The 23704-nt window shown below is 49.0% G+C and overlaps 4 protein-coding genes across 4 annotated transcripts; all 4 read right to left on the bottom strand.

Annotated features, from left to right (window-relative positions):
* Nucleotides 1-2272: 2272 nt before the first annotated feature.
* LOC116354340 (mucin-5AC-like) lies at nucleotides 2273-8553 on the bottom strand. The gene is made up of 9 exons (XM_031793206.1): nucleotides 7192-8553; nucleotides 6175-7149; nucleotides 5017-5144; nucleotides 4464-4655; nucleotides 4059-4202; nucleotides 3230-3590; nucleotides 3136-3158; nucleotides 2811-2981; nucleotides 2273-2630 (listed from the first exon to the last, which is right to left on the bottom strand). Exons 1-9 carry the CDS (start codon nucleotides 8422-8424, stop codon nucleotides 2273-2275), a joined length of 3585 nt encoding a protein of 1194 aa, XP_031649066.1. The 5' UTR covers nucleotides 8425-8553.
* Nucleotides 8554-10477: 1924 nt separating this feature from the next.
* LOC116354339 (mucin-5AC-like) lies at nucleotides 10478-11769 on the bottom strand (the record flags this gene model as incomplete). The annotated part of the gene is made up of 2 exons (XM_031793204.1): nucleotides 10478-10605; nucleotides 10923-11769. Coding segments are annotated over 2 exons (975 nt in total), but the record flags the coding sequence as incomplete, so codon positions are not given.
* Nucleotides 11770-11989: 220 nt separating this feature from the next.
* LOC116354338 (mucin-2-like) lies at nucleotides 11990-13371 on the bottom strand. Its single transcript, XM_031793203.1, has 2 exons — nucleotides 12347-13371; nucleotides 11990-12107 (listed from the first exon to the last, which is right to left on the bottom strand). The coding sequence occupies exons 1-2, from the start codon at nucleotides 13369-13371 to the stop codon at nucleotides 11990-11992; spliced, it is 1143 nt and encodes a 380-aa protein (XP_031649063.1).
* Nucleotides 13372-13453: 82 nt separating this feature from the next.
* LOC116354337 (mucin-2-like) lies at nucleotides 13454-23364 on the bottom strand. Its single transcript, XM_031793202.1, has 12 exons — nucleotides 21913-23364; nucleotides 21325-21474; nucleotides 21122-21195; nucleotides 20025-20521; nucleotides 18551-18995; nucleotides 18244-18424; nucleotides 17569-18129; nucleotides 17095-17153; nucleotides 16819-17003; nucleotides 14599-16754; nucleotides 13930-14108; nucleotides 13454-13619 (listed from the first exon to the last, which is right to left on the bottom strand). Exons 1-12 carry the CDS (start codon nucleotides 23362-23364, stop codon nucleotides 13454-13456), a joined length of 6105 nt encoding a protein of 2034 aa, XP_031649062.1.
* Nucleotides 23365-23704: the final 340 nt, after the last annotated feature.

The raw sequence follows: 23704 nt of genomic DNA, 5'->3' as shown, positions 1-23704 counted from the left end.
TTGGTTTTGTGTGAGAGTTGAACATCTTCCCTCCATCCTGTTTAGCTGTACAAACAGCAGCTGTATGAAATATGCAGACATTCTAAAGAGTGCAGTTGAGAAAGATGGGTTGGTTCACAGACATGGCATTGTACTTACGTGAAGTTGGCATTGGGAAAGACAAATTGTTTGCCATCTGGTTTACTAAGAATTTCATGGAGCTAAAAGGGGACAAAACAACAAGTTGTCAATTACTATCATGACCTGAACATGACCATGGATGTATCTTATGTATAGAAGTATCTTACTAGGCTGTTAATTGAATCCTGTATCTTGGTGTAGGTCTCGCTGGTGAATGTGAGTCTATCTCTTTGAGACTCCATGGTTACATTGGTTATTTTGAAACCAAGATCGACGGCAAATGAAGTATGTGTAAGTTCTGTGAGCACACAAAAAAAAAAGTGTTATGATAGACAACAGACCAAATGAACTGCTACAATATAGGAGTTTCAACATTAAAAAACATTCAAGAAGTATTTAGATAGCGGGAGCAGTTGAATGTTTACCTATGAAAAGATATATAGAGAGAGTGGAAATAAATGTCATGATATAAGTCTAATTTCTTGAACTCACTGGTATAAGTTGCATTCTGGAAGGTGGTCTGAGTGCTTCTCTGAATGTTGAATTGACGAGACAGTTGCTTGTTGATGACACCAAGGACATCATCCTCAGTGGGGACTAGTGTGTTGAGCTGGAACACCAGTCTAACAAAAACCACCACTGTGCCAAATCTAAGAGAAAATAGTCATAAATGAACATGTCATTTCCTAAAGAAAATATGTGTGCTTGCTAGCTTGTCTTATAATTTTTTATGGCTGTGAAATAAGATATATTAGTGGTAGTGACTGCAGTAGTAATGGTAGGTAGATGGGAAAACTTTGGTTTTTGGTTTGGTTTGGTGTCTCTAGCTTGAACGGATCAAGAGTTACCACTATTGTTGGTAGGTTATTACATGCTAGTTTCTACTTGTTTAAATGTGTATAGTTTAAAACGTTTTGAATTGTTGTAGTACAAAAAGTATAAATGCTATAAAAGATATATCTAAGTTGATTCTGTGTGTAACTTAAAGCATTTAAGTGCTAAAGCGGGCTAAATGAATCAAATAATTAGAAGTACGTTAAAAAAATATGGTGGTTTTACCTTCAGCAAGCATATTAATTGGATTGAAATAGCGCCTATACACAAACTGAGGTACACAAAGAGCTTTTCTATAGAATGGCTGACATTTTGAATGCTTTTGCTTCAAAGTTGGTTCTTCGCTTCAAAGTTTCCTTGATTGACAAAGTGTTTATTCAATTGCATAAAATAATGATACAAAACATATCTTGCTTACCTGGTTGTTGATGTCCCTGAAGCCATAGAAGTTGTTGATGTCCCTGAAACCATAGAAGTTGAAGTAAAAGTTGGAAGTACAATTGTGGTTGTACTTGTAGGTGCTACAGTTGTGGTCGTTGTTGTAGGACCTGCAGGTTGAATTGCCATGCTCGAAGCTACAGTGGTGGTGGTGGCTGTAAGAGCTGGAGTTGCCATTGTTGGAGCTAAATTTGTAGTTGTCATTATGGCAGCTGAAGTTGTGGTTGTCATAGTAGAAGATACAGTTGTGGTGGTTATAGATTCTTCAGTTATGGTTGTGGAAGTAGGAGCTTCTATGGTGCTGTTGATAGTAGGAGCAGTGGTAGTTCTTGTAAAAGCTGCAGTTGTGGTTGTCGTAGGAGCTGCAGTTGTCGTAGAAGCTGCAGTTGTCGTAGGTGCTGCAGTTGTCGTAGTACGTGCTGCACTTGTGGTTGTCGTAGTAGGTGCAATTGTAGTTTCTGTAGCAAGTGCTCTAGTTGTAGTTGTTGTAATATCTACAAATGTTGTAGTAAGAGCTGCAGTGGTTGTCGTAGGCGCTGCTGATGTAGTTGTAGTAGGAGCTACAGTTGTAGTAGGAGCAGTAGCAGGTACCTCAGTTGTAATGTTCAGAAGAGATACAGTTGTTGTCATACGAGCTGCAGTTGTCCTAGTAGCTGCAGTTGTCATACGAGATGCAGTTGTCGTAGGAGCTACAGTTGGTGTTGCAGGTGTTGCTGTTGAAGTGATCGTAGGAGCTTCAGTTGTAGCTGTCATAGTAGGTGTGGTTGTTGTCGGAGCTTCAGTTGTAGTAGTTGCTGCAGTTTTAGTGGTTGTAGAAGCTACAGATATTATTGTTGTAGGAGCTACAGTTGGTGCTGTAGCTACAGTTGCGGTTGTCATATTAGGTGCTGTAGTTGTCGATGTCATAGGAGTTGCAGTTGTCGTTGTTGTCATAGGAGCTAAGGTGGTGTTCGTCGTAGAAGCTGAAGTTCTGGTTGTCGTAGGAGCTGCATTGGTCAGAGGAGCTGCAGTTATCATAGAAGTTGCAGTAGTGCTTGTCGTAGTAGGTGCAATTGTAGTTTCTGTAGCAGGTGCTCCAGTTGTATTTGTAGGTGTTGCTGTTGTGGCTGTAGTAGGCGCTACAGTTGTAGTGGTAAAAAGAGAAACAGTTATTGTCGTATGAGCTGCAGTTGTATGAGCTGCAGTTGTCATAGGAGCTGCAGTTGTCGTAGGAGCGGCAATTGCTGTTGCAGGTGTTGCTGTTGTGGAGGTCGTAGGAGCATTAGTTGTAGCTGTCGTAGTAGGTTTGGTTGTGTTTGCAGCTTCAGTTGTAGTAGTTGCTGCAGTTGTAGCAGTTTTAGGATCTACAGTTGTTGCAGGTTCAGCTGGGGTAGTGCTCATAAGTGCAACTAATGTTGTAGTAGGATCTGCAGTTGTGCTTGTAGCAGTAGGTGAAGTTGTGGTTGTCGTAGTAGTTGTTGCAATCGTAGTGGTCGTAGGAGCTGCAGTTGTAGAAGGTGATGCAGTAGACGTTGTCGTAGGAGCTGCAGAAGTAGTTGTTGTAGGAGCTACAGTTTTCGTAATAGGTGCTGCAGTGGTCGTAATAGGTGCTGCAGTTGTCGTAGTAGGTGCTGCAGTTGTAATAGAAGCTGCAGTTGTCGTTGTAGGTGCTGCAGTTGTAGCTGTCGTAGTAGTTGTTGTTGTTGTCGGAGCTTCAGTTGTAGTAGTTGTAGGAGCTACATATATTATTGTTGAAGGAGCTACAGATGTCGCTGTAAGTTCTCCAGCTATATTTGTCGTAAGAGCAACAAATATTGTTGTAGGATCGGCAGTTGTCATTGTTTGAGCTGTTTTGGACATCGCAGAAGCTGCAGCTGTCGTAGGAGGTGCTGCAGATGTTGTTGGTGCTGCAGTTGTCGTAGTAGTTGCTACAGTCATAGTGGTCGTAGGAGCTACAGTTGTAGAAGGTGCTGCAGATGAGGGTGTCGTAGGAGCTGCAGAAGTAGTTGTTGTAGGAGCTACAGTTGCCGTAGTAGTAGCTGCAGTGGTCGTAATAGGTGCTGCAGTTGTCGTAAGTGCTGCAGTTGTCATTGTAGGTGTTGCAGTTGTGGTTGTCGTGGTAGGTGCAATTGTATTTTCTGTAGCAGTTTCTCCTGATGTAGTTGTAGTGTCTACAGCTGTTATAGTAAGAGCTGCACTGGTTGTGGTAGTAGGTGCTGCTGTTGTCGTGGTAGGTGTCTCAGTTGTGGTTGTTGTAGTATGAGCTGTATTTGCTGAAGTAGGTGCTACAGTTGTGGATGTTGTAGTATCTACAGCTGTTGTAGTAAGAGCTGCAGTGGTTGTTGAAGGTGTTGCTGTTGAGGCTGTAGTAGAGGCTACAGTTGTAATCGGAGCTGTAGTAGGTTCTGCAGTGGTAAAATGAGATACAGTTGTTGTCATAGGAGCTGCAGTTGTCATAGGAGCTGCAGTTGTCGCAGGAGCTGCAGTTGTCGTTGCAGGTGTTGCTGTTGTAGTGGTCGTAGGAGCTTCAGGTGTAGCTGTCATAGTAGGTGTGGTTGTTGTCGGAGCTTCAGTTGTAGCTGTCGTGGAAGGTGTGGTTGTTGTCGTTGCTGCACTTGTAGCTGTTTTAGGAGTGACAGTTGTTGTAGTAGGACCTACAGTTGTTGCAGATTCAGCTGCTGTAGTGCTTGAAACTACAACTAATGCTGTAGTAGGATCTGCAGTTGTAGTTGTAGCAGTAGGTGCAGTTGCAGTTGTCGTAGTAGTTGCTGCAGTCAAAGTGGTCGTAGGTGCTGCAGTTGTCGTTGTAGGTGCTGCAGATGTCGTAGGAGCTGCAGTTGTTGTAGGAGCTCCAGTTGTCGCAGGAGCTGCAGTTGTTGTTGCAGGGGCTGCTGTTGTAGTGGTCGTAGGAACTTCAGTTGTAGCTGTCGTAGTAGGTGTGGTTGATGTAGGAGCCTCAGTTGTAGCTGTCGTGGAAGGTGTGGTTGTTGTCGTAGCTTCAGTTGTAGTCGTTGCTGCAGTTGTAGCTGTTTTAGGAGCTACAGTTGTTGTAGTAGGACCTACAGTTGTTGCAGGTTCAGCTGCTGCAGTGCTTGAAACTACAAATAATGTTGTAGTAGGATCTGCAGTTGTGGTTGTAGCAGTAGGTGCAGTTGTTGTTATCGTAGTAGTTGCTGCGGTCATAGTGGTTGTAGGAGCTGCAGTTGTAGAAGGTGTTGCAGTTGAGGTTGTCGTAGGAGCTGCAGAAGTCGTTGTTGTGTGAGCTACAGTGGGCGTAGATGGTGCTGCAGTTGTCGTAGTAGGTGCTCCAGTTGTCATAGGTGCTGCAGTTGTCGTAGTAGGTGCTCCAGTTGTCGTAGTAGCTGCAGTTGTCGTAGGAGCTGCAGTTGTCATTGCAGGTGTCGTAGGAGCTTCAGTTGTAGCTGTCGTAGTAGGTGTGGTTGGTGTCGGAGCTTCAGTTGTAGCTGTTTTAGGTGCTACAGTTGTTGTAGTAGGACCTACAGTTGTTGAAGTTTCAGCTGCTGTAGTGCTTGTAAGATCAACTAATGTAGCAGTAGGATCTGCAGTTGTGGTTGTAGCAGTAGGTGCTGTTGCGGTTGTCTTAGTAGTTGCTGCAGTCATAGTGGTTGTAGGTGCTGCATTTGCTGTTGTAGGTGCTGCAGTTGTCGCAGGAGCTGCAGTTGTCGTTGCAGGTGTTGCTGTTGTAGCGGTCGTAGGAGCTTCAGTTGTAGCTGTCGTAGTAGGTGGGGTTGTTGTCGGACCGTCAGTTGAAGCTGTAGTGGAAGGTGTGGTTGTTGTCGTAGCTTCAGTTGTAGTAGTTGCTGCAGTTGTAGCTGTTTTAGGAGCTACAGTTGTAGTTGTAGTAGGACCTACAGTTGTTGCTGGTTCAGCTGCTGCAGTGCTTGAAACTACAACAAATGTTGTAGTAGGATCTGCAGTTGTGGCTGTAGCAGTAGATGCAGTTGTGGTTGGCGTAGTAGTTGCTACAGTCATAGTGGTTGTAGGAGCTGCAGTTGTAGAAGGTGTTGCAGTTGAGGTTGTCGTAGGAGCTGCAGAAGCAGTTGTTGTGGGAGCTACAGTTGTCGTAGTAGGCACTGCAGTGGTCGTAGTAGGCGCTGCAGTTGTCGTAGTAGGTGCTCCAGTTGTCGTAGGTGCTGCAGTTGTCGCAGGAGCTGCAGTTGTCGTAGGAGATGCAGAAGTAGTTGTTGTGGGAGCTACAGTTGTCGTAGTAGGCGCTGCAGTGGTCGTAGTAGGTGCTCCAGTTGTCGCAGGAGCTGCAGTTGTCGTTGTAGTGGTTGTAGGAGCTTCAGTTGTAGCAGGAGCTGCAGTTGTCGCAGGAGCTGCAGTTGTCGCAGGAGCTGCAGTTGTCATAGGAGCTGCAGTTGTCGTTGCAGGTGTCGTAGGAGCTTCAGTTGTAGATGTTTTAGGAGCTACAGTTGTTGTAGTAGGACCTACAGTTGTTGTAGTTTCAGCTGCGGTAGTGCTTATAAGATCAACTAATGTTGTAGTAGGATCTGCAGTTGTGGTTGTAGCAGTAGGTGCAGTTGCAGTTGCGGTTGTCTTAGTAGTTGCTGCAGTCATAGTGGTCGTAGGTGCTGCGGTTGTCATTGTAGGTGCTGCAGATGTTGTAGGAGCTGCAGTTGTCGCAGGAGCTGCAGTTGTCGCAGGAGCTCCAGTTGTCGCAGGAGCTGCAGTTGTTTTTGCAGGTGCTGCTGTTGTAGTGGTCGTAGGAACTTCAGTTGTAGCTGTCGTATTAGGTGTGGTTGGTGTCGGAGCTTCAGTTGTAGCTGTTTTAGGACCTACAGTTGTTGTAGTTTCAGCTGCTGTAGTGCTTGTAAGATCAACTAATGTTGTAGTAGGATCTGAGGTTGTGGTTGTAGCAGTAGGTGCAGTTGTGGTTGTCGTAGTAGTTGCTGCAGTCATAGTGGTTGTAGGAGCTGCAGTTGTAGAAGGTGTTGCAGTTGAGGTTGTCGTAGGAGCTGCAGAAGTAGTTGTTGTGGGAGCTACAGTTGTCGTAGTAGGTGCTGTAGTTGTCGTAGTAGGTGCTCCAGTTGTCGTAGGTGCTGCAGTTGTCGTAGGTGTTGCAGTTGTCGTAGTAGCTGCAGTTGTCGTAGGAGCTGCAGTTGTCATAGGAGCTGCAGTTGTCGTTGCAGGTGTCGTAGGAGCTTCAGTTGTAGATGTTTTAGGAGCTACAGTTGTTGTAGTAGGACCTACAGTTGTTGTAGTTTCAGCTGCGGTAGTGCTTGTTAGATCAACTAATGTTGCAGTAGGATCTGCAGTTGTGGTTGTAGCAGTAGGTGCAGTTGCAGTTGCGGTTGTCGTAGTAGTTGCTGCAGATGTCGTAGGAGCTGCAGTTGTAGCAGGAGCTCCAGTTGTCGCAGGAGCTGCAGTTGTTTTTGCAGGTGCTGCTGTTGTAGTGGTCGTAGGAACTTCAGTTGTAGCTGTCATATTAGGTGTGGTTGGTGTCGGAGCTTCAGTTGTAGCTGTTTTAGGACCTACAGTTGTTGTAGTTTCAGCTGCTGTAGTGCTTGTAAGATCAACTAATGTTGAAATAGGATCTGTGGTTGTAGCAGTAGGTGCAGTTGTGGTTGTCGTAGTAGTTGCTGCAGTCATACTGGTTGTAGGAGCTGCAGTTGTAGAAGGTGTTGCAGTTGAGGTTGTCGTAGGAGCTGCAGAAGTAGTTGTTGTTGGAGCTACAGTTGTCGTAGTAGGCGCTGCAGTGGTCGTAGTAGGTGCTGCAATTGTCGTAGTAGCTGCAGTTGTCGTAGGAACTGCAGTTGTCGCAGGAGCTGCAGTTGTCGTTGCAGGTGTCGTAGGAGCTTCAGTTGTAGCTGTCGTAGTAGGTGTGGTTGTTGTCGGACCGTCAGTTGTAGCTGTAGTGGAAGGTGTGGTTGTTGTCGTAGCTTCAGTTGTAGTAGTTGCTGCAGTTGTAGTTGTAGTAGGACCTACAGTTGTTGCAGGTTCAGCTGCTGCAGTGCTTGAAACTACAACTGATGTTGTAGTAGGATCTGCAGTTGTGGTTGTAGCAGTAGGTGCAGTTGTGGTTGTCGTAGTAGTTGCTGCAGCAGTCATAGTGGTTGTAGGAGCTGCAGTTGTAGAAGGTGTTGCAGTTGAGGTTGTCGTAGCAGCTGCAGAAGTAGTTGTTGTGGGAGCTACAGTTGTCGTAGTAGGTGCTGCAGTTGTCGTAGTAGGTGCTCCAGTTGTCGTAGTAGGTGCTCCAGTTGTCGTAGGTGCTGCAGTTGTCGTAGTAGCTGCAGTTGTCGTAGGAACTGCAGTTGTTGCAGTTGAGGTTGCCGTAGGAGCTGCAGAAGTAGTTGTTGTGGGGGCTACAGTTGTCGTAGTAGGCCCTGCAGTGGTCATAGTAGGTGCTCCAGTTGTCGTAGGTGCTGCAGTTGTTGCAGGAGCTGCAGTTGTCGTAGGAGCTGCAGAAGTTGTTGTTGTGGGAGCTCCAGTTGTCATAGTAGGCGCTGCAGTGGTCGTAGTAGGTGCTCCAGTTTTCGCAGGAGCTGCAGTTGTTGTTGTAGTGGTTGTAGGAGCTTCAGTTGTAGCTGTCGTAGTAGGTGTGGTTGTTGCCGGACCGTCAGTTGTAGCTGTCGTAGTAGGTGTGGTCGTTGTCATAGCTTCAGTTGTAGTAGTTGCTGCAGTTGTAGCTGTTTTAGGATCTGCAGTTGTGGTTGTAGCGGTAGGTGCAGTTGTGGTTGTCGTAGTAGTTGATGTAGTCATAGTGGTTGTAGGAGCTGCAGTTGTAGAAGGTGTTGCAGTTGAGGTTGTCGTAGGAGCTGCAGAAGTAGTTGTTGTGGGAGCTACAGTTGTCGTAGTAGGCGCTGCAGTGGTCGTAGTAGGTGCTGCAGTTGTCGTAGTAGGTGCTCCAGTTGTCGCAGGAGCTGCAGTTGTCGTTGTAGTGGTCGTAGGAGCTTCAGTTGTAGCTGTCATAGTAGGTGTGGTTGTTGTCGTAACTTCAGTTGTAGTAGGCGCTGCAGTGGTCGTAGTAGGAGCTGCAGTTGTCGTAGGAGCTTCAGTTGTAGCTGTCGTAGTAGGTGTGGTCGTTGTCATAGCTTCAGTTGTAGTAGTTGCTGCAGTTGTAGCTGTTTTAGGAGCTACAGTTGTTGTAGTAGGACCTACAGTTGTTGCAGGTTCAGCTGCTGCAGTGCTTGAAACTACAACTGATGTAGTAGGATCTGCAGTTGTGGTTGTCGTAGTAGTTGCTGCAGCAGTCATAGTGGTTGTAGGAGCTGCAGTTGTAGAAGGTGTTGCAGTTGAGGTTGTCGTAGCAGCTGCAGAAGTAGTTGTTGTGGGAGCTACAGTTGTCGTAGTAGGCGCTGCAGTTGTTGTAGTAGATGCTCCAGTTGTCGTAGGTGCTGCAGTTGTCGTAGGTGCTGCAGTTGTCGCAGGAGCTGTGGTTGTCGTAGGAGCTGCAGAAGTAGTTGTTGTGGGAGCTACAGTTGTCGTAGTAGGCGCTGCAGTGGTCGTAGTAGGTGCTGCAGTTGTCGTAGTAGGTGCTCCAGTTGTCGTAGGTGCTGCAGTTGTCGTAGGTGCTGCAGTTGTCGTAGGAACTGCAGTTGTCGCAGGAGCTGTGGTTGTCGTAGGAGCTGCAGAAGTAGTTGTTGTGGGAGCTACAGTTGTCGTAGTAGGCGCTGCAGTGGTCGTAGTAGGTGCTGCAGTTGTCGTAGTAGGTGCTCCAGTTGTCGTAGGTGCTGCAGTTGTCGTAGGTGCTGCAGTTGTCGTAGGAACTGCAGTTGTCGCAGGAGCTGTGGTTGTCGTAGGAGCTGCAGAAGTAGTTGTTGTGGGAGCTACAGTTGTCGTAGTAGGTGCTGCAGTGGTCGTAGTAGGTGCTGCAGTTGTCGTAGTAGGTGCTCCAGTTGTCGTAGGTGCTGCAGTTGTCGTAGGTGCTGCAGTTGTCGTAGGAGCTGCAGTTGTCGCAGGAGCTGCAGTTGTCGTAGCAGCTGCAGAAGTAGTTGTTGTGGGAGCAACAGTTGTTGTAGTAGGCGCTGCAGTTGTCGTAGTAGGTGCTCCAGTTGTCGTAGTAGGTGCTCCAGTTGTCGTAGGTGCTGCAGTTGTCGTAGGTGCTGCAGTTGTCGTAGTAGCTGCAGTTGTCGTAGGAACTGCAGTCGTCGCAGGAGCTGCAGTTGTCGTAGGAGCTGCAGAAGTAGTTGTTGTGGGAGCTACAGTTGTCATAGTAGGCGAAGCAGTGGTCGTAGTAGGTGCTGCAGTTGTCGTAGTAGGTGCTCCAGTTGTCGCAGGAGCTGCAGTTGTCGTTGTTGTGGTCGTAGGAGCTTCAGTTGTAGCTGTCGTAGTAGGTGTGGTTGTTGTCGGACCGTCAGTTGTAGCTGTAGTGGAAGGTGTGGTTGTTGTCGTAGCTTCAGTTGTAGTAGTTGCTGCAGTTGTAGCTGTTTTAGGAGCTACAGTTGTAGTTGTCGTAGGACCTACAGTTGTTGCAGGTTCAGCTGTTGCAGTGCTTGAAACTACAACTAATGTTGTAGTAGGATCTGCAGTTGTGGTTGTAGCAGTAGGTGCAGTTGTGGTTGTCGTAGTAGTTGCTGTAGTCATAGTGATTGTAGAAGCTGCAGTTGTAGAAGGTGTTGCAGTTGAGGTTGTCGTAGGAGCTGCAGAAGTAGTTGTTGTGGGAGCTACAGTTGTCGTAGTTGGCGCTGCAGTTGTCGTAGTAGGTGCTCCAGTTGTCGTAGGTGCTGCAGTTGTCGTAGGTGCTACAGTTGTCGTAGTAGCTGCAGTTGTCGTAGGAACTGCAGTTGTCGCAGGAGCTGCAGTTGTCGTAGGAGCTGCAGAAGTAGTTGTTGTGGGAGCTACAGTTGTCGTAGTAGGCCCTGTAGTGGTCGTAGTAGGTGCTGCAGTTGTCGTAGTAGGTGCTCCAGTTGTCGCAGGAGCTGCAGTTGTCGTTGTAGTGGTCGTAGGAGCTTCAGTTGTAGCTGTCGTAGTAGGTGTGGTTGTTGTTGTAGCTTCAGTTGTAGTAGGCGCTGCAGTGGTCGTAGTAGGTGCTGCAGTTGTCGTAGTAGGTGCTCCAGTTGTCGCAGGAGCTGCAGTTGTCGTTGTAGTGGTCGTAGGAGCTTCAGTTGTAGCTGTCGTAGTAGGTGTGGTTGTTGTCGTAGCTTCAGTTGTAGTAGGCGCTGCAGTGGTCGTAGTAGGTGCTGCAGTTGTCGTAGTAGGTCCTCCAGTTGTCGTAGGAACTGCAGTTGTCGCAGGAGCTGCAGAAGTAGTTGTTGTGGGAGCTACAGTTGTCTTAGTAGGCTCTGCAGTGGTCGTAGTAGGTGCTGCAGTTGTCGTAGTAGGTGCTCCAGTTGTCGTAGGTGCTGCAGTTGTCGTAGGTGCTGCAGTTGTCGTTGGTGCTGCAGTTGTCGTAGGAACTGCAGTTGTCGCAGGAGCTGCAGTTGTCGTAGGAGCTGCAGAAGTAGTTGTTGTGGGAGCTACAGTTGTCATAGTAGGTGCTGCAGTTGTCGTAGTAGGTGCTCCAGTTGTCGCAGGAGCTGCAGTTGTCATTGTTATGGTCGTAGGAGCTTCAGTTGTAGCTGTCGTAGTAGGTGTGGTTGTTGTCGGACCGTCAGTTGTAGCTGTAGTGGAAGGTGTGGTTGTTGTCGTAGCTTCAGTTGTAGTAGGCGCTGCAGTGGTCGTAGTAGGTGCTGCAGTTGTCGTAGTAGGTGCTCCAGTTGTCGTAGGAACTGCAGTTGTCGCAGGAGCTGCAGACGTAGTTGTTGTGGGAGCTACAGTTGTCGTAGTAGGCGCTGCAGTGGTCGTAGTAGGTGCTGCAGTTGTCGTAGTAGGTGCTCCAGTTGTCGCAGGAGCTGCAGTTGTCGTTGTAGTGGTCGTAGGAGCTTCAGTTGTAGCTGTCATAGTAGGTGTGGTTGTTGTCGTAACTTCAGTTGTAGTAGGCGCTGCAGTGGTCGTAGTAGGAGCTGCAGTTGTCGTTGTAGTGGTCGTAGGAGCTTCAGTTGTAGCTGACGTAGTAGGTGTGGTTGTTGTCATAGCTTCAGTTGTAGTAGTTGCTGCAGTTGTAGCTGTTTTAGGAGCAACAGTTGTTGTAATAGGACCTACAGTTGTTGCAGGTTCAGCTGCTGCAGTGCTTGAAACTACAACTGATGTTGTAGTAGGATCTGCAGTTGTGGTTGTAGCAGTAGGTGCAGTTGTGGTTGTCGTAGTAGTTGCTGCAGCAGTCATAGTGGTTGTAGGAGCTGCAGTTGTAGAAGGTGTTGCAGTTGAGGTTGCCGTAGCAGCTGCAGAAGTAGTTGTTGTGGGAGCTACAGTTGTTGTAGTAGGCACTGCAGTTGTCGTAGTAGGTGCTCCAGTTGTCGTAGGTGCTGCAGTTGTCGTAGGTGCTGCAGTTGTCGTAGTAGCTGCAGTTGTCGTAGGAACTGCAGTTGTCGCAGGAGCTGCAGTTGTCGTAGGAGCTGCCGAAGTAGTTGTTGTGGGAGCTACAGTTGTCATAGTAGGCGATGCAGTGGTCGTAGTAGGTGCTGCAGTTGTCGTAGTAGGTGCTCCAGTTGTCGCAGGAGCTGCAGTTGTCATTGTTATGGTCGTAGGAGCTTCAGTTGTAGATGTCGTAGTAGGTGTGGTTGTTGTCGGACCGTCAGTTGTAGCTGTAGTGGAAGGTGTGGTTGTTGTCGTAGCTTCAGTTGTAGTAGGCGCTGCAGTGGTCGTAGTAGGTGCTGCAGTTGTCGTAGTAGGTGCTCCAGTTGTCGTAGGAACTGCAGTTGTCGCAGGAGCTGCAGACGTAGTTGTTGTGGGAGCTACAGTTGTCGTAGTAGGCGCTGCAGTGGTCGTAGTAGGTGCTGCAGTTGTCGTAGTAGGTGCTCCAGTTGTCGCAGGAGCTGCAGTTGTCGTTGTAGTGGTCGTAGGAGCTTCAGTTGTAGCTGTCATAGTAGGTGTGGTTGTTGTCGTAACTTCAGTTGTAGTAGGCGCTGCAGTGGTCGTAGTAGGAGCTGCAGTTGTCGTTGTAGTGGTCGTAGGAGCTTCAGTTGTAGCTGACGTAGTAGGTGTGGTTGTTGTCATAGCTTCAGTTGTAGTAGTTGCTGCAGTTGTAGCTGTTTTAGGAGCAACAGTTGTTGTAATAGGACCTACAGTTGTTGCAGGTTCAGCTGCTGCAGTGCTTGAAACTACAACTGATGTTGTAGTAGGATCTGCAGTTGTGGTTGTAGCAGTAGGTGCAGTTGTGGTTGTCGTAGTAGTTGCTGCAGCAGTCATAGTGGTTGTAGGAGCTGCAGTTGTAGAAGGTGTTGCAGTTGAGGTTGTCGTAGCAGCTGCAGAAGTAGTTGTTGTGGGAGCTACAGTTGTTGTAGTAGGCGCTGCAGTTGTCGTAGTAGGTGCTCCAGTTGTCGTAGGTGCTGCAGTTGTCGTAGGTGCTGCAGTTGTCGTAGTAGCTGCAGTTGTCGTAGGAACTGCAGTTGTCGCAGGAGCTGCAGTTGTCGTAGGAGCTGCCGAAGTAGTTGTTGTGGGAGCTACAGTTGTCATAGTAGGCGATGCAGTGGTCGTAGTAGGTGCTGCAGTTGTCGCAGGAGCTGCAGTTGTCATTGTTATGGTCGTAGGAGCTTCAGTTGTAGCTGTCGTAGTAGGTGTGGTTGTTGTCGGACCGTCAGTTGTAGCTGTAGTGGAAGGTGTGGTTGTTGTCGTAGCTTCAGTTGTAGTAGGCGCTGCAGTGGTCGTAGTAGGTGCTGCAGTTGTCGTAGTAGGTGCTCCAGTTGTCGTAGGAACTGCAGTTGTCGCAGGAGCTGCAGACGTAGTTGTTGTGGGAGCTACAGTTGTCGTAGTAGGCGCTGCAGTGGTCGTAGTAGGTGCTGCAGTTGTCGTAGTAGGTGCTCCAGTTGTCGCAGGAGCTGCAGTTGTCGTTGTAGTGGTCGTAGGAGCTTCAGTTGTAGCTGTCATAGTAGGTGTGGTTGTTGTCGTAACTTCAGTTGTAGTAGGCGCTGCAGTGGTCGTAGTAGGAGCTGCAGTTGTCGTTGTAGTGGTCGTAGGAGCTTCAGTTGTAGCTGACGTAGTAGGTGTGGTTGTTGTCATAGCTTCAGTTGTAGTAGTTGCTGCAGTTGTAGCTGTTTTAGGAGCAACAGTTGTTGTAATAGGACCTACAGTTGTTGCAGGTTCAGCTGCTGCAGTGCTTGAAACTACAACTGATGTTGTAGTAGGATCTGCAGTTGTGGTTGTAGCAGTAGGTGCAGTTGTGGTTGTCGTAGTAGTTGCTGCAGCAGTCATAGTGGTTGTAGGAGCTGCAGTTGTAGAAGGTGTTGCAGTTGAGGTTGTCGTAGCAGCTGCAGAAGTAGTTGTTGTGGGAGCTACAGTTGTTGTAGTAGGCGCTGCAGTTGTCGTAGTAGGTGCTCCAGTTGTCGTAGGTGCTGCAGTTGTCGTAGGTGCTGCAGTTGTCGTAGTAGCTGCAGTTGTCGTAGGAACTGCAGTTGTCGCAGGAGCTGCAGTTGTCGTAGGAGCTGCCGAAGTAGTTGTTGTGGGAGCTACAGTTGTCATAGTAGGCGATGCAGTGGTCGTAGTAGGTGCTGCAGTTGTCGTAGTAGGTGCTCCAGTTGTCGCAGGAGCTGCAGTTGTCATTGTTATGGTCGTAGGAGCTTCAGTTGTAGCTGTCGTAGTAGGTGTGGTTGTTGTCGGACCGTCAGTTGTAGCTGTAGTGGAAGGTGTGGTTGTTGTCGTAGCTTCAGTTGTAGTAGGCGCTGCAGTGGTCGTAGTAGGTGCTGCAGTTGTCGTAGTAGGTGCTCCAGTTGTCGTAGGAACTGCAGTTGTCGCAGGAGCTGCAGACGTAGTTGTTGTGGGAGCTACAGTTGTCGTAGTAGGCGCTGCAGTGGTCGTAGTAGGTGCTGCAGTTGTCGTAGTAGGTGCTCCAGTTGTCGCAGGAGCTGCAGTTGTCGTTGTAGTGGTCGTAGGAGCTTCAGTTGTAGCTGTCATAGTAGGTGTGGTTGTTGTCGTAACTTCAGTTGTCGTAGGTGCTGCAGTTGTCGTAGGTGCTGCAGTTGTCGTAGTAGCTGCAGTTGTCGTAGGAACTGCAGTTGTCGCAGGGGCTGCAGTTGTCGTAGGAGCTGCCGAAGTAGTTGTTGTGGGAGCTACAGTTGTCGTAGTAGGCGCTGCAGTGGTCGTAGTAGGTGCTGCAGTTGTCGTAGTAGGTGCTCCAGTTGTCGTAGGTGCTGCAGTTGTCGTAGTAGCTGCAGTCGTCGTAGGAACTGCAGTTGTCGCAGGAGCTGCAGTTGTCGTAGGAGCTGCAGAAGTAGTTGTTGTGGGAGCTACAGTTGCCATAGTAGGCGATGCAGTGGTCGTAGTAGGTGCTGCAGTTGTCGTAGTAGGTGCTCCAGTTTCCGCAGGAGCTGCAGTTGTCGTTGTTGTGGTCGTAGGAGCTTCAGCTGTAACTGTCGTAGTAGGTGTGGTTGTTGTCGGACCGTCAGTTGTAGCTGTAGTGGAAGGTGTGGTTGTTGTCGTAGCTTCAGTTGTAGTAGTTGCTGCAGTTGTAGCTGTTTTAGGAGCTACAGTTGTTGTCGTAGGACCTACAGTTGTTGCAGGTTCATCTGTTGCAGTGCTTGAAACTACAACTAGTGTTGTAGTAGGATCTGCAGTTGTGGTTGTAGCAGTAGGTGCAGTTGTGGTTGTCGTAGTAGTTGCTGTAGTCATAGTGATTGTAGAAGCTGCAGTTGTAGAAGGTGTTGCAGTTGAGGTTGTCGTAGGAGCTGCAGAAGTAGTTGTTGTGGGAGCTACAGTTGTCGTAGTAGGCGCTGCAGTTGTCGTAGTAGGTGCTCCAGTTGTCGTAGGTGCTGCAGTTGTCGTAGGTGCTACAGTTGTCGTAGTAGCTGCAATTGTCGTAGGAACTGCAGTTGTCGCAGGAGCTGCAGTTGTCGTAGGAGCTGCAGAAGTAGTTGTTGTGGGAGCTACAGTTGTCGTAGTAGGCCCTGTAGTGGTCGTAGTAGGTGCTGCAGTTGTCGTAGTAGGTGCTCCAGTTGTCGCAGGAGCTGCATTTGTCGTTGTAGTGGTCGTAGGAGCTTCAGTTGTAGCTGTCGTAGTAGGTGTGGTTGTTGTTGTAGCTTCAGTTGTAGTAGGCGCTGCAGTGGTCGTAGTAGGTGCTGCAGTTGTCGTAGTAGGTGCTCCAGTTGTCGCAGGAGCTGCAGTTGTCGTTGTAGTGGTCGTAGGAGCTTCAGTTGTAGCTGTCGTAGTAGGTGTGGTTGTTGTCGTAGCTTCAGTTGTAGTAGGCGCTGCAGTGGTCGTAGTAGGTGCTGCAGTTGTCGTAGAAGGTCCTCCAGTTGTCGTAGGAACTGCAGTTGTTGCAGGAGCTGCAGAAGTAGTTGTTGTGGGAGCTACAGTTGTCGTAGTAGGCGCTGCAGTGGTCGTAGTAGGTGCTGCAGTTGTCGTAGTAGGTGCTCCAGTTGTCGCAGGAGCTGCAGTTGTCGTTGTAGTGGTCATAGGAGCTTCAGTTGTAGCTGTCATAGTAGGTGTGGTTGTTGTCGTAACTTCAGTTGTAGTAGGCTCTGCAGTGGTCGTAGTAGGAGCTGCAGTTGTCGTTGTAGTGGTCGTAGGAGCTTCAGTTGTAGCTGTCGTAGTAGGTGTGGTCGTTGTCATAGCTTCAGTTGTAGTAGTTGCTGTAGTTGTAGCTGTTTTAGGAGCTACAGTTGTTGTAGTAGGACCTACAGTTGTTGCAGGTTCAGCTGCTGCAGTGCTTGAAACTACAACTGATGTTGTAGTAGGATCTGCAGTTGTGGTTGTAGCAGTAGGTGTAGTTGTGGTTGTCGTTGTAGTTGCTGCAGCAGTCATAGTGGTTGTAGGAGCTGCAGTTGTAGAAGGTGTTGAAGTTGAGGTTGTCGTAGCAGCTGCAGAAGTAGTTGTTGTGGGAGCTACAGTTGTCGTAGTAGGCGCTGCAGTTGTCGTAGTAGGTGCTCCAGTTGTCGTAGGTGCTGCAGTTGTCGTAGTAGCTGCAGTTGTCGTAGGAACTGCAGTTGTCGCAGGAGCTGCAGTTGTCGTAGGAGCTGCAGAAGTAGTTGTTGTGGGAGCTACAGTTGTCGTAGTAGGCGCTGCAGTGGTCGTAGTAGGTGCTGCAGTTGTCGTAGGTGCTGAAGTTGTCGTAGTTGCTGCAGTTGTCGTAGTAGCTGCAGTTGTCGTTGGAACTGCAGTTGTCGCAGGAGCTGCAGTTGTCGTAGGAGCTGCAGAAGTAGTTGTTGTGGGAGCTACAGTTGTCATAGTAGGCGATGCAGTGGTCGTAGTAGGTGCTGCAGTTGTCGTAGTAGGTGCTCCAGTTGTCGCAGGAGCTGCAGTTGTCATTGTTGTGGTCGTAGGAGCTTCAGTTGTAGCTGTCGTAGTAGGTGTGGTTGTTGTCGGACCGTCAGTTGTAGCTGTAGTGGAAGGTGTGGTTGTTGTCGCAGCTTCAGTTGTAGTAGTTGCTGCAGTTGTAGCTGTTTTAGGAGCTACAGTAGTTGTCGTAGGACCTACAGTTGTTGCAGGTTCAGCTGCTGCAGTGCTTGAAACTACAACTGATGTTGTAGTAGGATCTGCAGTTGTGGTTGTAGCAGTAGGTGCAGTTGTGGTTGTAGCAGTAGGTGCAGTTGTGGTTGTAGCAGTAGGTGCAGTTGAGGTTGCCGTAGTAGTTGCTGCAGTCATAGTTGTTGTAGGAGCTGCAGTTGTAGAAGGTGTTGCAGTTGAGGTTGTCGTAGGAGCTGCAGAAGTAGTTGTTGTTGGAGCTACAGTTGTCGTAGGTGCTGCAGTTGTCGTAGTAGCTGCAGTTGTCGTAGGAACTGCAGTTGTTGCAGGAGCTGCAGTTGTCGTAGTAGCTGCAGTTGTCGTAGGAACTGCAGTTGTTGCAGGAGCTGCAGTTGTCGTAGGAGCTGCAGAAGTAGTTGTTGTGGGAGCTACAGTTGTCGCAGTAGGCGCTGCAGTGGTCGTAGTAGGTGATGCAGTTGTCGTAGTAGGTGCTCCAGTTGTCGCAGGAGCTGCAGTTGTCGTTGTAGTGGTCGTAGGAGCTTCAGTTGTAGCTGTCGTAGTAGGTGTGGTTGTTGTCGGACCGTCAGTTGTAGCTGTAGTGGAAGGTGTGGTTGTTGTCGTAGCTTCAGTTGTAGTAGTTGCTGCAGTTGTAGCTGTTTTAGGAGCTACAGTTGTTGTAGTAGGACCTACAGGTGTTGCAGGTTCAGCTGCTGCAGTGCTTGAAACTACAACTAATGTTGTAGTAGGATCTGCAGTTGTGGTTGTAGCAGTAGGTGCAGTTGTGGTTGTCGTAGTAGTTGCTGTAGTCATAGTGGTTGTAGGAGCTGCAGTTGTAGAAGGTGTTGCAGTTGAGGTTGTCGTAGGAGCTGCAGAAGTAGTTGTTGTGGGAGCTACAGTTGTCGTAGTAGGCACTGCAGTGGTCGTAGTAGGTGCTGCTGTTGTCGTAGTAGGTGCTCCAGTTGTCGTAGTAGCTGCAGTTGTAGTAGGAACTGCAGTTGTCGCAGGAGCTGCAGTTGTCGTAGGAGCCGCAGAAGTAGTTGTTGTGGGAGCTACAGTTGTCGTAGTAGGCGCTTCAGTGGTCGTAGTAGGTGCTGCAGTTGTCGTAGTAGGTGCTCCAGTTGTCGCAGGAGCTGCAGTTGTCGTTGTAGTGGTCGTAGGAGCTTCAGTTGTAGCTGTCGTAGTAGGTGTGGTTGTTGTCGTAGCTTCAGTTGTAGTAGGCGCTGCAGTGGTCGTAGTAGGTGCTGCTGTTGTCGTAGGTGCTGCAGTTGTCGGAGTAGCTGCAGTTGTCGTAGGAGCTGCAGAAGTAGTTGTTGTGGGAGCTACAGTTGTCGTAGTAGGCGCTGCAGTGGTCGTAGTAGGTGCTGCAGTTGTCGTAGGTGCTGCAGTTGTCGTAGTAGCTGCAGTTGTCGTAGGAACTGCAGTTGTCGCAGGAGCTGCAGTTGTTGTAGGAGCTGCAGAAGTAGTTGTTGTGGGAGCTACAGTTGTCATAGTAGGCGATGCAGTGGTCGTAGTAGGTGCTGCAGTTGTCGTAAAAGGTGCTCCAGTTGTCGCAGGAGCTGCAGTTGTCGTTGTTGTGGTCGTAGGAGCTTCAGTTGTAGCTGTCGTAGTAGGTGTGGTTGTTGTCGGACCGTCAGTTGTAGCTGTAGTGGAAGGTGTGGTTATTGTCGTTGCTTCAGTTGTAGTAGTTGCTGCAGTTGTAGCTGTTTTAGGAGCTACAGTTGTTGTCGTAGGACCTACAGTTGTTGCAGGTTCAGCTGCTGCAGTGCTTGAAACTACAACTGATGTTGTAGTAGGATCTGCAGTTGTGGTTGTAGCAGTAGGTGCAGTTGTGGTTGTAGCAGTAGGTGCAGTTGAGGTTGCCGTAGTAGTTGCTGCAGTCATAGTGGTTGTAGGAGCTGCAGTTGTAGAAGGTGTTGCAGTTGAGGTTGTCGTAGGAGCTGCAGAAGTAGTTGTTGTTGGAGCTACAGTTGTCGTAGTAGGCGCTGCAGTGGTCATAGTAGGTGCTGCAGTTGTCGTAGTAGGTGCTCCAGTTGTCGCAGGAGCTGCAGTTGTCGTTGTAGGTGTGGTTGTTGTCGTAGCTTCAGTTGAAGTAGGCGCTGCAGTGGTCGTAGTAGGTGCTGCAGTTGTCGTAGTAGGTGCTCCAGTTGTCGCAGGAGCTGCAGTTGTCGTTGTAGTGGTCGTTGGAGCTTCAGTTGTAGCTGTCGTAGTAGGTGTGGTTGTTGTCGTAGCTTCAGTTGTAGTAGGCGCTGCAGTGGTTGTAGTAGGTGCTGCTGTTGTCGTAGTAGGTGCTCCAGTTGTCGTAGGTGCTGCAGTTGTCGTAGTAGCTGCAGAAGTAGTTGTTGTGGGAGCTACAGTTGTCGTAGTAGGCGCTGCAGTGGTCGTAGTAGGTGCTGCAGTTGTCGTAGGTGCTGCAGTTGTCGTAGTAGCTGCAGTTGTCGTAGGAACTGCAGTTGTCGCAGGAGCTGCAGTTGTCGTAGGAGCTGCAGAAGTAGTTGTTGTGGGAGCTACAGTTGTCATAGTAGGCGATGCAGTGGTCGTAGTAGGTGCTGCAGTTGTCGTAAAAGGTGCTCCAGTTGTCGCAGGAGCTGCAGTTGTCATTGTTGTGGTCGTAGGAGCTTCAGTTGTAGCTGTCGTAGTAGGTGTGGTTGTTGTCGGACCGTCAGTTGTAGCTGTAGTGGAAGGTGTGGTTATTGTCGTAGCTTCAGTTGTAGTAGTTGCTGCAGTTGTAGCTGTTTTAGGAGCTACAGTTGTTGTAGTAGGACCTACAGTTGTTGCAGGTTCAGCTGCTGCAGTGCTTGAAACTACAACTAATGTTGTAGTAGGATCTGCAGTTGTGGTTGTAGCAGTAGGTGCAGTTGTGGTTGTAGCAGTAGGTGCAGTTGTGGTTGTCGTAGAAGTTTCTGTAGTCATAGTGGTTGTAGGAGCTGCAGTTGTAGAAGGTGTTGCAGTTGAGGTTGTCGTAGGAGCTGCAGAAGTAGTTGTTGTGGGAGATACAGTTGTCGTAGTAGGCGCTGCAGTGGTCGTAGTAGGTGCTGCTGTTGTCGTAGTAGGTGCTCCAGTTGTCGTAGGTGCTGCAGTTGTCGTAGTAGCTGCAGTTGTCGTAGGAACTGCAGTTGTCGCAGGAGCTGCAGTTGTCGTAGGAGCTGCAGAAGTAGTTGTTGTGGGAGCTACAGTTGTCGTAGTAGGCGCTGCAGTGGTCGTAGTAGGTGCTGCAGTTGTCGTAGTAGGTGCTCCAGTTGTTGCAGGAGCTGCAGTTGTCGTTGTAGTGGTCGTAGGAGCTTCAGTTGTAGCTGTCGTAGTAGGTGTGGTTGTTGTCGTAGCTTCAGTTGTAGTAGGCGCTGCAGTGGTCGTAGTAGGTGCTGCTGTTGTCGTAGTAGGTGCTCCAGTTGTCGTAGGTGCTGCAGATGTCGTAGGTGCTACAGTTGTCGTAGTAGCTGCAGTTGTCGTAGGAACTGCAGTTGTCGCAGGAGCTGCAGAAGTAGTTGTTGTGGGAGCTACAGTTGTCGTAGTAGGCGCTGCAGTGGTCGTAGTAGGTGCTGTAGTTGTCGTAGTAGGTGCTCCAGTTGTCGCAGGAGCTGCAGTTGTCGTTGTAGTGGTCGTAGGAGCTTCAGTTGTAGCTGTCATAGTAGGTGTGGTTGTTGTCGTAACTTCAGTTGTAGTAGGCGCTGCAGTGGTCGTAGTAGGAGCTGCAGTTGTTGTTGTAGTGGTCGTAGGAGCTTCAGTTGTAGCTGTCGTAGTAGGTGTGGTTGTTGTCATAGCTTCAGTTGTAGTAGTTGCTGCAGTTGTAGCTGTTTTAGGAGCTACAGTTGTTGTAATAGGACCTACAGTTGTTGCAGGTTCAGCTGCTGCAGTGCTTGAAACTACAACTGATGTTGTAGTAGGATCTGCAGTTGTGGTTGTAGCAGTAGGTGCAGTTGTGGTTGTCATAGTAGTTGCTGCAGCAGTCATAGTGGTTGTAGGAGCTGCAGTTGTAGAAGGTGTTGCAGTTGAGGTTGTCGTAGGAGCTGCAGAAGTAGTTGTTGTTGGAGCTACAGTTGTCGTAGTAGTTGCTGCAGTCATAGTGGTCGTCGGAGCTGCATTTGCTGTAGTAGGTGCTGCAGGTGTGGTTGTAGTAGGTGCAATTGTAGTTTCTGTAGCAGGTGCTCCAGTTGTAGTTGTTGTAGTATCTACAGCTGTTGTAGTAAGAGCTGCAGTGGTTGTCGAAGGTGTTGCTGTTGTGGCTGTAGTAGGGGCTACAGTTGTAGAAGGAGCTGTAGTAGGTTCTGCAGTTGTAGTGGTAAAAAGAGATACAGTTGTCATAGGAGCTGCAGTTGTCATTGCAGGTGTTGCTGTTGTGGTGGTCATCAGAGCTTCAGTTGTAGCTGTCGTAGTAGGTGTGGTTGTTGTCGTAGCTTCAGTTATAGCTGTCGTGGAAGGTGTGGTTGTTGTCTGAGCTTCAGTTGTAGCAGTTATTGTAGCTGTTTTAGGAGCTACAGTTGTTGTAGTAGGACCTACAGTTGTTGCAGGTTCAGCTGCTGCAGTGCTTGAAACTACAACTGATGTTGTAGTAGGATCTGCAGTTGTGGTTGTAGCAGTAGGTGCAGTTGTGGTTGTCGTAGTAGTTGCTGCAGCAGTCATAGTGGTTGTAGGAGCTGCAGTTGTAGAAGGTGTTGCAGTTGAGGTTGTCGTAGGAGCTGCAGAAGTAGTTGTTGTTGGAGCTACAGTTGTCGTAGTAGGCGCTGCAGTGGTCATAGTAGGTGCTGCAGTTGTCGTAGTAGGTGCTCCAGTTGTCGCAGGAGCTGCAGTTGTCGTTGTAGGTGTGGTTGTTGTCGTAGCTTCAGTTGAAGTAGGCGCTTCAGTGGTCGTAGTAGGTGCTGCAGTTGTCGTAGTAGGTGCTCCAGTTGTCGCAGGAGCTGCAGTTGTCGTTGTAGCTGCAGTTGTCGTAGGAACTGCAGTTGTCGCAGGAGCTGCAGTTGTCGTAGGAGCTGCAGAAGTAGTTGTTGTGGGAGCTACAGTTGTCGTAGTAGGCGCTGCAGTGGTCGTAGTAGGTGCTGCAGTTGTCGTAGGTGCTGCAGTTGTCGTAGTAGCTGCAGTTGTCGTAGGAACTGCAGTTGTCGCAGGAGCTGCAGTTGTTGTAGGAGCTGCAGAAGTAGTTGTTGTGGGAGCTACAGTTGTCATAGTAGGCGATGCAGTGGTCGTAGTAGGTGCTGCAGTTGTCGTAAAAGGTGCTCCAGTTGTCGCAGGAGCTGCAGTTGTCGTTGTTGTGGTCGTAGGAGCTTCAGTTGTAGCTGTCGTAGTAGGTGTGGTTGTTGTCGGACCGTCAGTTGTAGCTGTAGTGGAAGGTGTGGTTATTGTCGTTGCTTCAGTTGTAGTAGTTGCTGCAGTTGTAGCTGTTTTAGGAGCTACAGTTGTTGTCGTAGGACCTACAGTTGTTGCAGGTTCAGCTGCTGCAGTGCTTGAAACTACAACTGATGTTGTAGTAGGATCTGCAGTTGTGGTTGTAGCAGTAGGTGCAGTTGTGGTTGTAGCAGTAGGTGCAGTTGAGGTTGCCGTAGTAGTTGCTGCAGTCATAGTGGTTGTAGGAGCTGCAGTTGTAGAAGGTGTTGCAGTTGAGGTTGTCGTAGGAGCTGCAGAAGTAGTTGTTGTTGGAGCTACAGTTGTCGTAGTAGGCGCTGCAGTGGTCATAGTAGGTGCTGCAGTTGTCGTAGTAGGTGCTCCAGTTGTCGCAGGAGCTGCAGTTGTCGTTGTAGGTGTGGTTGTTGTCGTAGCTTCAGTTGAAGTAGGCGCTGCAGTGGTCGTAGTAGGTGCTGCAGTTGTCGTAGTAGGTGCTCCAGTTGTCGCAGGAGCTGCAGTTGTCGTTGTAGTGGTCGTTGGAGCTTCAGTTGTAGCTGTCGTAGTAGGTGTGGTTGTTGTCGTAGCTTCAGTTGTAGTAGGCGCTGCAGTGGTTGTAGTAGGTGCTGCTGTTGTCGTAGTAGGTGCTCCAGTTGTCGTAGGTGCTGCAGTTGTCGTAGTAGCTGCAGTTGTCGTAGGAGCTGCAGAAGTAGTTGTTGTGGGAGCTACAGTTGTCGTAGTAGGCGCTGCAGTGGTCGTAGTAGGTGCTGCAGTTGTCGTAGGTGCTGCAGTTGTCGTAGTAGCTGCAGTTGTCGTAGGAACTGCAGTTGTCGCAGGAGCTGCAGTTGTCGTAGGAGCTGCAGAAGTAGTTGTTGTGGGAGCTACAGTTGTCATAGTAGGCGATGCAGTGGTCGTAGTAGGTGCTGCAGTTGTCGTAAAAGGTGCTCCAGTTGTCGCAGGAGCTGCAGTTGTCATTGTTGTGGTCGTAGGAGCTTCAGTTGTAGCTGTCGTAGTAGGTGTGGTTGTTGTCGGACCGTCAGTTGTAGCTGTAGTGGAAGGTGTGGTTATTGTCGTAGCTTCAGTTGTAGTAGTTGCTGCAGTTGTAGCTGTTTTAGGAGCTACAGTTGTTGTAGTAGGACCTACAGTTGTTGCAGGTTCAGCTGCTGCAGTGCTTGAAACTACAACTAATGTTGTAGTAGGATCTGCAGTTGTGGTTGTAGCAGTAGGTGCAGTTGTGGTTGTAGCAGTAGGTGCAGTTGTGGTTGTCGTAGAAGTTTCTGTAGTCATAGTGGTTGTAGGAGCTGCAGTTGTAGAAGGTGTTGCAGTTGAGGTTGTCGTAGGAGCTGCAGAAGTAGTTGTTGTGGGAGATACAGTTGTCGTAGTAGGCGCTGCAGTGGTCGTAGTAGGTGCTGCTGTTGTCGTAGTAGGTGCTCCAGTTGTCGTAGGTGCTGCAGTTGTCGTAGTAGCTGCAGTTGTCGTAGGAACTGCAGTTGTCGCAGGAGCTGCAGTTGTCGTAGGAGCTGCAGAAGTAGTTGTTGTGGGAGCTACAGTTGTCGTAGTAGGCGCTGCAGTGGTCGTAGTAGGTGCTGCAGTTGTCGTAGTAGGTGCTCCAGTTGTTGCAGGAGCT

This window comes from Oncorhynchus kisutch, linkage group LG17, assembly GCF_002021735.2.
Source record: "Oncorhynchus kisutch isolate 150728-3 linkage group LG17, Okis_V2, whole genome shotgun sequence".
In the NCBI taxonomy this organism is placed as follows: domain Eukaryota; kingdom Metazoa; phylum Chordata; class Actinopteri; order Salmoniformes; family Salmonidae; genus Oncorhynchus; species Oncorhynchus kisutch.
The sequence above is the reverse complement of the archived record's forward strand: the minus strand, read 5'-3'. Positions and strand labels throughout refer to the sequence as shown.